The following is a 14,806-nucleotide window of genomic DNA, read 5'->3' on the forward strand; positions in this document are numbered from 1 at the left end:
ACTTTATAAGACCTTATATGCTGCTTTACAAAATGAACTTTTTAATTTCATTTAATTTTATTTTATTTTAGACAAAGTCTCACTTTTTCTCTCTTAGGCTGGAGTGCAGTGGCGCGATCTCGGCTCACTGCAACCTCAGCCTTCTGGGTTTGGGCGATTCTCCTACCTCAGCCTCCTGAGTAGCTGGGATTACAGGTGCCCACCACCATGCCCGGCTAATTTTTGTATTTTTAGTAGAGATGGGGTTTCACCATATTGGCCAGGCTGGTCTCGAACTCCTAACTTCAGGTGATCCACCCACTTTGGTCTCCAAAGTGCTGTTATTACAGGTGTGAGCCACTGCTCTTGGCCCAAAAATGAACATTTAGTACTTTGGGTAACAGCACTCAAAATAGAAGCATCTTTAAAAATCATCTTAAAAGTATATATCTGATAATACTTTCACAATGCAATTTTAAGTTAATAATCTTTTGTTTCCTAAACTAATATTAGTTAAGGACTTTTTTCAATAACTGCAGGAAGATAATTTAAATATATCTGTTTAATATTAGTAGCTTCCTAGCAAGAGTTGATCTTAGCACTTTTGTTAAAAGTTGGGTCTGTTTTAATTAAATTATAAAATCCCAATGGAAATCATTCTGACTTTCAATACTTTATTTGGTGTGTAAATCAAATAATTTACTTACTGAGAAAGACGAAATAAGGTCACATTAAGATTGACTTTAAGTTGAAAAATAGTCCTTTTACTCCATGAATGTAGTGTGGCACTGCTTTTTCTATATAGTCATTCATTTATAGATATTAAATATCAAATATCAAATACATGCTAGCTGAATAATTTGACCAAATTAGGTCATTCACGTCAGTAAAATGTTCTTTCCTAAGTTTTTTTTTTTTTTTTTTTTTTTTTTTTTTTTGAGATGAAGTCGCGCTCTGTTGCCAGGTTGGAGTACAATGGAGCAATCTCAGCTCACTGCAACCTCTACCTCACGGGTTCAAACAACTCTCCTACCTCAGCCTCCTGAGTAGCTGGGATTATAGGTGTGCACAACCACACAGCTAATTTTTGTATTTTTAGTGGAGACAGGGTTTCACCATGTTGGCCAGGCTGGTATCAAACTCCTGACCTCGTGATCCACCCACCTCTGCCTCCAAAAGTGCTGGGATTACAGGTGTGAGCCACTGTGCTCGGCCTTCTAAAATATTTTTTAAAATAATAGTGGGAAATAAGTAAAACTAAACACTATGCATACATTTGACTGTCATTATAACACGATTTGCAAGAGAGTAAAATTTTGTATAATCTGGACACATCTCAAAGATTACCAAAAGGGATTTAGTTACTAAAATATAAAAGCACTTTGACATGAGGTAGTCAAGACTACCAGACTACCTTATACAATGGTCTCTGGTGCTTTCTTTTCTTCCCCCCAATAATATTTATTTGTTTGTTATTTATGTATCTATTTTTGAGATGCAATCTCGCTCTGTTTCCCAGGCTGGAGTGCTGTGGCATGATCTTGGCTCACTGCAACCTCCTGGGATCCAGCAATTCTTGTGCCTCAGTCTGTCAAGAATCTGGGGCTACAGGTGCACACTGCCATGCCCAGCTAATTTTTGTATTTTTAGTAAAGATGGGGTTTCACCATGTTGGCCAGGCTGGTCTTGAATTCCTGACATCAAGTGATCCTCCCACCTCAGCCTCCCAAAGTGATGGGATTACAGGTGTGAGCCACTGCACCCGACCGCCAGTAATATTTAAACTAGTAGACAAGTCTGCCCCTAACTTTTTCAGGGCCAACAGCAAGAGCACAAATAGCAGTGAGCATAACGGACTAAATATTTAACAGCTACAAACCAGGCAAAGAAACCCAAAGGTAAAACAAGTTCTATCTTCCTTCCTTGATAAATATATATGCATAATGACCTGGAAGGCTAGGTCTGAATTTGGAATATTCACCGCCAGATTTCTGATTAGGAACTGGGCAGTGTGTGAAGTGTTGCCTCTCCGGCCATGATCTTCCCCTCTTTTCTCCCACCTCTAGATTTGTTCTGCAGCACAGGTAGCCTGTCGTTTACCTGCATGGACACTTCAGCTCGTATGTCCAAACTCTGTTTACTTCTCCTGTGTCAGTGTCCTTGGCCATCTTCACCTAGGATTTGGCACAGGGGTGACTCAGTTTACCTCCAGAAGGCAGGCCATAAAAGTAGCCTGAGGCTGTAAGAATTCTGGAGATGATCTAGAGGGGGTGACAGACTACTTGAGCAAGCCCCATGGACTCCCTGCCCATGGTTGAGGTCATGGTCTGAGGACAGCTAGAGTTGAACCTTCCAAGGTTCAAGGTAGGGACTCCTCTCACCTTTGAAAAGCAATCTATGTGTCTATAATTATGATTCAGAATGCTGACTCGAACCACACAGATCGGAATTCTGGGACCATTATTTATTAGTTAAGAGAACTTGAAGAAGTTATTCAATGCCTCTTTAATTAGTTTGCTTACCTATACAATGGGAATAACAGTATATAACTAAGAGGGTTGTAAGCATTAAATAATATATTTTCATATAATGTGTCTAGGAGGGTGCCTGGCCTACAGTAAATAATACACAAAACTTAACTATTGTTATTTTTTAACTCCAGAACTCAGTATAGTGCCTGTCATAAAGCTGTATGTGCTTTAAGAAAGTCTGAATGAATAGTAATTAAAGGAGTTAGAATAGCTTGGGTTTTTAATTAATTTTTAAAGTATTTAGTTGAAAACTACTACAAATTCCAGTTTTCCTAATCTAAATCAAAATCAATTTTAAAGTTGATACCAAGGGTAAAGAATTAGGATCACTTTTTATATTTTATTATCAACAATAGAAATAATTGTCACAGAAAGTTTGAAAACAAGACAGACTTTGAAAAATAAGATTAAAGAGTACTAAGTCTCAGCTTTTAATCTTTGCTAATGATTTGCCCAGAAGTTCAAGAGACTGCTTTCTGGTATGGGCTGGGAAAACAGAAACAAGTGTCCTTTATAGTGTAACCCACTTTTAAAAGAAAACTTTATTTCTCAAAGTTCAAATTCTAGTGAGGCTTAGAACTGATTAGGGAGAATTTGCTTAGCTGCCCAATTTTAGATTGCTCACTATTAGCCTCAAGTTATCCATGGGATCATTTACTCCAGATACTTTGTGAAGACCTACTGTGTACCAAGCACTGGACACACAAAAATATAGGCAGCTTCTCCCCTCAAGGAGGGCACACGTGGGTGTGTCCATAGCAACGCTGGGAGGAAGTTGTATGAGGAGCCTGAAGACAATGGGGGAGCTAGGGAAAAGTTCTGAGTAGAAAGGGTGGACAAAGGTTTGAAATGATAAAGACTACTTAGGAAGCTCATATTATGAAGCATAATTCAGGCTTTCTCTACTACGTTCAAATCCCATCTCTCCTATTTACTAGATAGGTGACATTGGGTGAGTTACTTATCCCCTCTGCTCCTGTTTCTTTGCTTCAAAAACAGGGACCTCTCTCACAGTGTTATTATGAAGACTGGACAAGAAAATGGAGTTTGGTTTTGAATGCGTTAGGGTTTTTGCCTTTAGGCATGTAGTGGACATGTGGTTCACACAATTTGCTGCACCTTCTGGAGATCACATAACAGGTCAGGATTAGAGATAAATACTCTGGAGGTGTCAGTGTAGAAATGGTATTTAAGACCCAAGACTGGGCCGGGCGTGGTGGCTCATGCCTGTAATCCCAGCACTTTGGGAGGCCGAGGCGGGCAGATTCCGAAGTCAGGAGATCGAGACCATCCTGGCTAACATGGTGAAATCCCGTCTCTACTAAAAATACAAAAAATTAGCCTGGCGTAGTGGCGGGCGCCTGTAGTCCCAGCTACTCCGGAGGCTGAGGCAGGAGAATGGCGTGAACCCGGGAGGCGGAGCTTGCAGTGAGCCTTCTCAAAAAACAAAACAAAACAAAAAAGACCCAAGACTAGATCAGAGAAGTTCTTAGAAGTGAGTTCTGAACCACTCCTACATTTGGAGGTTAAGAAATGAGGAAGAATCAACATTAGAGATGGAGAAGGAGCTTAAACCAAGAGAGTGTGGGTCCAAGAAGCCAACAAAACTATTTCCAAGGAGGGCAAGGTCAACAGTGTGAAGTCACCAACAGATGATACATCAAGCAGGATGGAGATTAAGAATTGGACATCAGATTTGGCAATGTGGAGGTTACCCTGATCTTATGAGAGTGGACTGCAGACGTGATAAAGAAAGCCTTCTCACAATGGATTCAAAGAGAAGATGAGGAGAAGAATCGGAGACAAGAGTTATGGACAACTCTTTCAAGGACTTATAGCAAAAGGAGAGTGAAAAATAAGAGATAAAAAGATTTTGCCACATATATGGATATTGCTTTAAATTATACAGTAGATAGGAGAAAAGCTAATTATGCAAGGGTGGGCAGATCCTTAAAACTGAAACTTTACAAGGTATACCTGCTGTGATTTCATTGGAATAAAACAATTAACATTTCTCTGGGGAAGCAGATTTACTCATGTTGTTTTTCCCTCCTCATACACATGCATATCAAAAAGCTATTACGTATCCATACTTTCTAAATAAAAATAGTTTTAATGGAACGCTAATAGAACTATTGAAAAGTAAATGGTTGAAACTGTGTCTTTGCCATTCCTTGTGTCTTTCTCTTCTGCAATTGCTCCCTTTAAACATTGTGACCATTCTTGTTGCCCTAAGTTTCAGATTTTAAAAAATTCATGCTGTAAGATTAGTTACAGTGTGTTCCTCCTCCCATAAAATTTTTGTTTACTGAAATATTTTAAAATAAAATGACAAGAAAAATTTATTTCAAAATATTTAGTTGGGAGAAGGGGATGAATTGGGTACTGGTAGGAGCAGAGATGAAAGAAGTTGGCTTTGAGTTGATGGTTAATGAAGCTGGGTGATGAGTATATAGTGCTCCTTTATACCATTCTCTCTAATTCTGTATGTATTTGAAAATTTCCATTATACCATGTTAAAAACTTTAAAAAATCATAGGGTTAATACCATGTTTAACCAAAAAGAATCCATTAAGTAGTGAGATTTCAGATAATTTGGTAACAAGAGAATAAGTTATTTTGGGGCACAGGAATTTTTCTGGCATTTTCCAAACAATATCAGCTACTTTGCTGTCAGCTTAGAGGGCAAACATGTATGATTTTTAATTTATCAGAAAGTGTCTCCATTGCTTCAAGATAGAATTAATTTGGGTGCTTATTATGCAAATAATTTAGAAGGATGAATTTTTTGTTAATGATACCTTGGTTCTTTTAAATATCCAATCACTTTAGGTAAGCATAAAGAATTCTGGGAACACTTATGCTATGCAACGTTTTGAGGGGAAGTAATGCTACGGTCACAAAATAATGTTAATCTAGTTGGCTATTGTTGAAAGGAATAAATAATTGATAGTTGAATAAACAGAAGGTGAAATTTCATTATAATAATAGTTACCACTTTTTAAAAAGAAACTGTGATATCTGAAATTTGTTACACTTATATTGCTATATAAAAATGTAGGTAATGAAAGTTCTTTATCTTTTAAAATAAGTAAATGTGGAAACAATGTTGCTACATTAACTCTTCATATATTAATCATTAGATATACTTTATGTTTTCTGGTTATTTATTAACCATTTTATAGTGCTATTATTTCTCTAGCTATGGGTAATTTCCACCAGAGATAGTTAAAAAACAAACTGGAATAATTTTTTCTACATCAGAAATCTTTGAATTTGATTAATAACATCCCCCACTGCTCACTATATATTTGTTATTAAAAATAAACTATGTGTTCGAGACCTATAAATTCTGCTTTAAAAATTAATCCCAAAGTTATGTTGGTCTTACGCAGCTTCTGGTCTCTTTTGTATGGCTTTATTGCCCTCAACATTTTCCTGGTGTAAACTACTGAGCAAGGGAACAAGATTTCCTTTGTAACTGATACCTAAATTTCTATTCTGCTTTAAGCATCTAATTTGCACTGTAAAGACATATAATTTGAGACTTGTAGTATATCACAAAAGTACAGCAGTTTATGCTGATCTCTAATTTTCTGAGTTATACTGGCTATAATTTACATTTTTTGCATGTTTTTAACTGCCATGCAAATCAGTATACATCAGAAACCTTTGTATATTGACAGAGACTGGGAAAAGGATGCCTTGTTCTGATTTCAGATAAGCATTCCCTTTTCAGGTCTGCAGGTGCAAGGAGGCCCATTCATAATATTTCCTTCAAATCAGTTTTAGACGCTGGGTAGAAATACAATGCTTTTTCACAAGAGCCTGACTAATGTTTATAAGCACAGTTAATGTTTTTTAAAAATGTACTATAAATAGTAAATTTTAGAGGCAAGTGGGACTTTTTCCTTTGCCTATACATTGGGAACAAAATATACTGTGTTAACACAAATTTTGGTCATTTTACTAGTGTGTGTATGTGTTTACTAAATCTAGAAAAGGACTTTATTACTTATTGAAACAGGATGAAATTATGCTTAGTGGAAAATTTGCTGCAACAAATGCATGTTTCTTCCATTTAAGAGATAACTGATAATGAATGTTACTTTTTCCTTTGCCTTTTCACTATTTTGAAATCAACAAACAAGCCAAAAAATAACCACAAGATCAAGAGATTTACTCTAATTTCTCCATTTCAGATAACTGAGCAAATCTCCCTGAAACAAATATTAGAAAACTATATATGCAACAATTTACTAAAGATAGCTGGATGTTTCCAAATGTTTATATATATATACAGAGAGAGCCTACTTATAAGGTTATGATTTGACTGTTTTAATTAGCTTCAGGCAAAAACTTGGCACATCAAAGTATAGGAGTAAATTTTAACCTACAAAACAATTACAACTGTTAATTAAACTCTCCTTGAGCCTGAGAGGTCAGAGAAAGGCTCTAATATAATTTAAGGACTTGGTGACCAAACAGAGAAAAAGTGAAATTTAAAAAAAAAAAAAAAAAGAATGTAAGACAATAGTCACTGCACTGGCAAAAGTAAATGTTGGGTCTATATTAAAAACTATTGAGAACTCATTCTAAACTCATGATTCGTCCTATTACTTAGTTGTATAATTTTCCAACAATCCAATCCGGTATACCACCTTACATTTGATTTTGTCTCATAAATCAAAAGTCCTAAAACACCTTCTCATGTACTATCTGACTTGAACTTCCCTTTGTGATTTAGAGAAGGCAGGTATTATTAACCTCGTTTTACAGATGAGGACAATGAATTTCATACAGAGTTAACCTCTCCACATCAAGGTAGCTCTGACATAAATGGTTTGCCTGGACAGAAAGCTGTCAATCCTGGTCCCGAGTTCTTTCTGCCTCTCTGTATCAGAGATGGATCTCAGTGAGGGATCAATTAGATAGTATTTTGTTTTAAGCTGAAAGGATGGTGACTTAAAGCATGAATATCCCTCCAGTGTGGGTAATTCATTCAGATTTAGCACTAATGATAGTAGAAACTCGTATGCTGTCCTTTTCTGGACTCAAAAATTGAAGACTACTCCCATTATAACCAACTTATCTACAGCCTCGAGTTAAAGGCAAGTTAGTCATTAGTGGACCCAAATGTTAGAAAGATGGGGAGAATATTCTGTACAGACGATGCCCTTAAGAATAGACCAGGGCCCCTAAATGACTTCTGTAAACAGGACACCCTGTCTTCCAAAATTCCTTTCTGTTAGGGCTACCTCAACACCTAGGAGTAACACACAGTGCCTCCTCTGATAATTAGTCCTTGCTGTCGCTCCAGGGCAGAAATGCTTGACACCTGGCCTAGAGGCCATCTGTGCTGGAGGACGCTGCCACGCACCCGCCCTCTTGAAGTTCTCTGATGACCGCAACTTACCTGGCCGGGATGCTCTGGCCGGGCAGCTCTTCGTGCCAGCCCAAGACCTTTGAGGAAAAGAAGAAAACAAAACAAAACAAAACAACTTACCACCTTGGCCCAGTCCAAGAACAAGTGAAAGCACCCAGGCTGCCCAGAGGAACGAGGCGGGACCTCGCCGGTCGTTTTGCAGGCAGACAAATGCAGCGGTAAAAAAAGCCAGGGCCGAGCCACACATAATGCAAAACAGCCCGCCCCGCGCCCGCCGCCTGGCTGCTTTCCGGACGCGCGCTCGCGCCTCCCGGGCGCACCTCGGGGCCCGCGGGACGAGTGTCGCTAGGACGTTTTCCGCAGGCCTTGCAGGCTGACCCCGCGGCTCGGAGCAAGCGGTGCAGGTAAGCGGGCCTGGGCACCGCTCGGCATCTCAGGGCCCCTGCGGCCCTCCCGGCTCGGCACGGCGGGTCCCGCGGTCTCAGCGAGAAGCACCTCCTTCGACGGCCAAGGGCCCCGGCGGCGATTGGAGAGAGGGCTCTGCAAGGGCTCCGCAGCCCGCTCCGGGACAAAGAAAAGAGCTTTTGTTTCTCTCCAGCCGGTAGGGCTTCTGCTGCATAAATCAGCTTAGTGAAGAGCCAAACACAATCAAACCCAAACAAAGCCCGAAGCTGGGGGGGAAACCACCCTAATGTACATTCACTGGGTGATGCTGGATCTGTGGGAGGGGACGCCGGCGAGGTCGAGGGGAAAAAAGTCGATGGCGCATCAATCAGCGCAGTTTCTTCCACAGGTGGGCAGGGAGGCCAACTTCACTAGCTGCAGCTTTGCAGCCTTGCCTGCGGAGCAGCGGGCAAAGACAAGTCGGCAGCGTCCTGGCTGGCGAGGGAGGAAGCTCGGGATGCCAGCAACAGGGGGAGGCGACTCTGGGAGCTCCCTAGAAGCACCCGCCGACTCCCGCAGGCACAGAGCGAGGCATCGCCGCTCCCTGCCTGGCGGGGAGTGGGGCCCGCGGCTGCGAGCGCAGAAGGGGAGGTTCCGCCGGGTGCCGGAGCCCGGCTACGCGGGGCGGGGGCTGCGTGCCCTTGTCCTTTCGGCCCCAGTGCGCGGCTCAGGCGTCCCGCAGTCCAGAGCCCGAGTTGCTGGCACGCTCTGGGGTGCACACGGCGAGGATGCGAGAGAGGCGAGGGCGGCGATGGGCGGGAGAGGGGTGGTCCTGCTCTGGCCCCCCGGGGGGCTCCAGACCTGCGGGTAGCCGGGTACTCTCAGGGCAGAGAGTTGCTAGGAAACCTCCCCACGCTACCGGAGCGCCTAGGCTCGGCTGCCCGCAGGCGCGGCTGCAGCCCGGGCAGGAGCAGCAGTAACAGCTCGGAGCAGCGTGGGCGGGACATTGGTGAGGCATGAAGTCACCACGGCCCACACTCGCTCTTTGTTTTGCTCACTCCAGCTCTTTTTTTCCCCCTTGGCTCTGATACTTGCCATTCCCATCGTTCACAAGAACTCCTGAAGCGTAGCCGCGCAACAGGAATGGCACGCCTCGTTCCCTTCTCCCTCCTCGCTCGAATCCTTGCACCCCAACGCTCGCGGGGGTGGTGGGAGACTCGCTCAGCGCCAGCAGCAGCTGCGAGCAAACCCCAATCTCTCACCCCCGCGCTGCTCGCCGCTTTGTTCGGAGATACTGCCCCGCAGCTGCTGCATACAAAGTGGAGTCAAGGGACCTCCCCTGCCCCCAACGCCCTCTACTCAGCACTTTGCTTGCAATTAGGAGCTCGTCCTCTGCCCCACCACAAGGCTGCCCCGGTCTCCCTAGCCTTTGGAGAGTTGGACCAGTCTGCAGGGGCTGTTCCCGGAGCAACCAGCCGAGATTTCTCGCTGCTCCTTCCCTACTCAAAACCTTAATCCTGGGCTGGACAGCCCTGTTTTTCCCCAGCGTCTGGTGGTGGCTCTGGGCTTTTGCAAGTTACAGTGGGTCTTTTGATCTTAAGCGTCACCTTCCCAGTAAACGGAACAAAGAAGTTACAGACAGCAGCTAAGTGGGGAGAGGGGAGCTAAGGAGAGAAGGTGGGAGGCGTTTCTGCCTGCTTGCAGCTCAGAAATTTAGGTGCAAGTAGGGTGCGGGTGTTATGCTGGGCAACTGTCCGGGAAGCAGCGCGCCTCCTCGGGTCCTGTCATTACCACGCTAAGTCGAGGGAAGGAACTCAGTCCCCCGCATTGGAAACAAGGCAGTGTTTCCAGTTCAACATGGTGATGGTTCTCTTTTCCCTCTAGGGGCAGGAGTGATTCCCAGTCCAGAGGTTTGACCTCTCATTTTAATACAACACCCGCCTCTTACAGGCAACAGACCAGTCCAGCCAGGTCAAGGTGAAATATGTGGGAGTTTCCCCCCTTCTTATTTAATAGTTTCCGTCTCCTTATTTGTAGTTAAAAAAAAAAAAAAGGTAGGAGGCGTGCTCTCTCTTTCTTTCTGTTGACTGAGTGAATGGAAAGTACCTGGTTCATAAACCACAACATCGAAACTCGCCCTTTCAGGTGTGGACTGCACAGCGAGGTGCACAGAATTAGTTAAGCAAACCAGGAACCCAGCTAGAAAACTGAACGCGCCCTAGATCTACAAAGCAGGTCCCTTCAAGAGACCAAAGCCGTGATCCCAACCTTAGCAACATAATTCTACTACAGGTGATGTACTCTAAATAAATAGAAATAAATCCAGCTCCGCCTTAATTTTTCTTTTCTTTTCTTAGTTCCAAGTTCGAACAGTTATAGTTTTGTTTTTTGGTTGTCTTAAAGGAAAGACGTAAACATTAGTTAGGAAGGGTGTGAGGACTTGAAAATTTGAACACAAAGGTATCATAGTCAATATCTGATTAGTGACTGTTCCATTGGGCAGCCTGTGTGTTTCCCAGGGGTAATGACACAGACCTACTGAATGCAGCCACCCTTGAAATGCAGCTCCAGTTAAAAAAAAAAAAATTAAATCCCTCATTCCCGTAAGGGTATTGTCAGTACACTTTAAAGTGTCTATCACATCACCATTCCATGATATTCTAAAATACAACTCGTGATGCTGGGTTGTAAGTGGCAGTTACAGTAATAAATAACATATAAATGTATGCAAACAAGAAACGATGTAACTTTATGAAATTGATGAGGTTTGCACTAATTTTTGTAACTCTATATTTTTAGGTATTGATATATTATATATACTAATCCAGAAAAACCATGTAGCAAGAGGAATAAAATGAAGTTCAAAAATCTGTTTTGGGAAATTTTGAAGCCCTTTAGAAAGAAAGATTTCTACATTTTGTTACGTGAAATTCAAGCAAATATATGTCAGGTGCCAGTGCTATGGAGTTGTTGAAGAATAAGCACAATACCATTTATTACCACTTCTCAATTGTAAAGAAGCTGTAACTCTGGTTGTTGAAATAAAACAAAATGAAATATCGTAGATGTGAGACTGACTCCTGCCAGTTATTTACAAACAAGTTATCTGCACATTTTGGGCTGTAAACATAAAAGTAAATTCTCCTGAAAGACTGTAAATCATCTTTGGGGTTTTCTTAAAGTAAATACAACTAGTGACCCAGGAACAAAAAGTTTGCTTGTTTCCAATAAATGTCACTGATCACCATAACTCATCCTTTTTCCTATAAGGAAATGTACAGCACATTTTAAAGAAATGCAGTATTGTTATCTTCGTCGTATTACCTGAAGAATTCTAATAAAGGAAAATTGTTTCAGAAGATGGTGACTTAATTAATTTGTTTTTCTATCATGTTCGGGTATCTTGCTTTGAAATTTCTGACAGCTAATTTTTCATCACTTGTGGTAATGAGAGGAAATGAAATTCATAGATAGTCTAAAAATAACATTTTAGTTATTCATTCCAGGCTTCCTATCATTAGAGTCTTTGAGCTGAGTTACTAAAAAGTCATAAAATGAGATGACTTAAATTTCTTCCCTACTCTTTTAACCTTAATTTCTCACTAAGTCAGTTTATGGTAAGAATGAATAAGCTATAGATAGGTAGCAGGAGTGACGGAGACATTCAGACTATTTTTTAAGAAAGGATCTTGCTATCTCACTATGTTGCCCAAACTGGCCTTGAACTCCTGGTTCAAGCTTGAACTCAAGCTATCCTTCCACCTCAACCTTGTGTGTAGCTGGGATTATAGGTGTAAGACACCACATACAGCTGTGGCTATTAACACGTTAAGTAGATTTGCCCAAATTATTGATCTCACAGTGACACGTACAGACATGTTAGAAATTTAGTGTGTTTAAAATTTTTGAAGTTGGGATCAGAGCCATTCAGTATGTTTTGGATATTCACAAATTATCTATGAGCTTTCCTGAGACATCTCAGAAGATGATTAATGGTCAGACCAGTGAGATATATTATTGTGACTATGACCTCTAGCTTCTTCTAATGATAAAGTACGTAAGTTACTTGAAGATATTTTTCACTGAATTGTTAATAAGACAGTGTTTCTCATACTGTAGACTGAAGACTGCATACAACACAATCCCCCATAGAGTAATTCTGAGTTCTAATTCCTTGTCTCTATTCCAGGAGATTCTGAATTAGTAGATCTTGTATGGTGCTCAGCAATCTGCATTATACCAAGGCCCTCAAATGGTTTTTATATGCTCTGAAGTTTAAGAACCTTCTACTTTAATGGGTTAATGCAGAGACTTCTTAAAGGCCTCATGAGTGTTTAATAACAAAGATCAGTGTCAGGTGCAAATTCAAAGAAAAATGAACTGCTGGAGCCAATGTCTTTTGCCAAGATAGTTTATGGATGACTCAATCAGTGAGATATTAATGTTTTCTGAAACAAGACTGTCATGATTAAGCTTGGAAAATGCTGAATTAAAGTCAAATTAAATCCTTTACTAGAGGAATTTCCAGAAACTCAATAGACCAGCATGCTATTAGATTCTCCAAAGGAAGAACCCTTTATTCAGAGAACATCCCACAGATTAATCTTCCTTGAAGCATGCTGCAGAGCTAGCCCCATTTTACAAATGTGGAAACTGAGACAAACATTGGCAAAGAAACCAATCTCACTTTTTCTTTCTTTCTTTCTTTTTTTTTTTTTTCCAACCTCACTTTTTCAAGAGAATTCGTGAGCAGGCAGAAATCAGAGCTCTGATACTTCTCAATCATCTCATATTGTGATGACTTTTAGTTTCAAGTAAAGAGTCAGATTGTGGCTGTTCTAAGTAAAAAAGGAAATTATTGGCCAGGTGTGGTGGCTCATACCTGTAATCCCAGCACTTTGGGAGGCCAAGGCAGGAGAGTCACCTGAGGTCAGGAGTTCAAGACCAGCCTGGCCAACATGGCAAAACCCGTCTCTACTAAAAATGTAAAAATTAGCCTGGCATGGTGGTGTACGCCTGTAGTCCCAGCTATGTGGGAGGCTGAGGCATGAGAATTGCTTAAACCTCGGAGGTGGAGGTTGCGATGACCTGAAATTACACCACTGTACACCAGCCTGGGTGACAAAGTGATACTCTGTCTCAAAAAAAAAAAAAAAAGGGAAATGATTGAAAGAAAATTGGGAGCTAACAGAATCAGCAGGAAGCTGGGAGACTAAGACTAACCAAGGCCAGAAAACATGGAGGCATAAGCAGTAGCAAGAAGTGTCTAACTCTTAAGAACAACTTTGAATCCTCCCTTTGCTTTGGATCACTTGCTCAAGATTCAAAATCCTTGTTGGGAATATCTGATTTTCAGAATTTTCATCACATGTTAGTACACCGGCTTTCTGGGTGTGGGAGAAGGAGAGGAGGGCTCCTGTCTTTGGCTTTCTTGGTAGAAAATATGGGTACTTTTGAATGAAACATTTTATCCGTGCATAGTCTAATCATGTGCACAGAGCCTGTGTATGGTGTTATCCTTTTATAGCATGCAGTATACTAATGCTTGTTTAGCCTTTATCTCATCATTAGAAAGATGATGTTTGCCCTGGCTCACTACTTCATTGCACACAACTGGAAGTCTGTGTGCTAGAAGTGGTAGGGAATGAACAAAATTCCCAGGTGCTGTCTTAACTGTGCACCAACCAGATGGGAAGTGAGGTATAAATACCCCAGCTCCTTGTTTCTTGTATGAAGTCACTTTAGGCCTTGTGTTCTGCACTGTTTTTGAACTAGTTTTTAATTTTCAATCTATCATGGATTGGTACTTAAATAACATAAAGTAAAATGAATTATTGGAAAAAATGGGTATCACTAAAATGTCAAATTTCTATAAAAGTTTCTTAGTACTTTTAATTTTTATACATTCTTTGTCCTGGGCCAGTCCCAAACAGTAGAAGATGTACTAATGCCACACATTACATTAGGAATAATATTTAGCACCATTTTCCAAAGCTCCCCTGTATGACCAAGCTATACTTGGTCACAGTGATATCTGCATTCAAACAGATCCTTCATTGGTTGTCTTTCCTTCCTTCATTTCCCTGTGACCCCCCAATATTTCCTGGTGTCAGGGTCTTCTTCTGGAGAAAACTAAATTAAGACAAGCAATAAATGTGACTGGAAACTAACCTCTGATGTGCCACATGTATGAATTTAAATTCTTTTCTTGTCTAGCTATAAGACAACCACAGTGCAAAAAGCACATGGGCTTTGGAGTCTTAAGAAGTAAGTTTGAATCTGCTACCCAGTAGCTGTAGAATCATAGGTAACTTATTTAATTTTCTGCAGCCTCAACTCATTTATGTGATGACTATATTAAAACTATCAAAATTACAAATTAAAATGAAGTATCACTACACTCCTATTAGAACAGCCAAAATCCAAAACACCAAATGCTGATAAGGACATAGGGAACTCGGAATCATCATCACTGCTGGTGGGAATGCCACTTTGGAAGACAGTTTGGCAGTTTCTCACAAAACTA

General features: G+C 41.0%; 1 protein-coding gene and 1 long non-coding RNA gene across 3 annotated transcripts in view; one reads left to right on the top strand and one right to left on the bottom strand.

The window, feature by feature from the left end:
- Window positions 1-9,248, bottom strand: part of ITGB8 (integrin subunit beta 8) — an 80,572-nt gene extending 71,324 nt beyond the window's left edge. The window contains exons 1-2 of one of the 2 annotated variants that reach the window (XM_023216013.1): window positions 8,392-9,248; window positions 7,927-7,973 (exon numbers count right to left, since the gene is read on the bottom strand). Coding sequence is in view for 1 of the 2 variants with exons in the window: in XM_023216012.1 (XP_023071780.1) it covers window positions 8,017-8,143 (127 nt within the window). In the remaining variant the exon portion in view is untranslated. Of the gene's footprint in view, window positions 1-7,926; window positions 7,974-8,016 lie in introns of both variants that reach the window. The other variant, XM_023216012.1, reaches the window with a different exon arrangement.
- On the top strand, window positions 8,188-11,635 carry LOC111545094. The gene is made up of 4 exons (XR_002732339.1): window positions 8,188-8,300; window positions 10,165-10,257; window positions 10,426-10,572; window positions 11,080-11,635. It is a non-coding gene; the product is annotated as an uncharacterized LOC111545094 (long non-coding RNA).
- The last annotated feature ends 3,171 nt before the right edge of the window (window positions 11,636-14,806 follow it).

Source organism: Piliocolobus tephrosceles, chromosome 8, assembly GCF_002776525.5.
Source record: "Piliocolobus tephrosceles isolate RC106 chromosome 8, ASM277652v3, whole genome shotgun sequence".
Taxonomy (NCBI): domain Eukaryota; kingdom Metazoa; phylum Chordata; class Mammalia; order Primates; family Cercopithecidae; genus Piliocolobus; species Piliocolobus tephrosceles.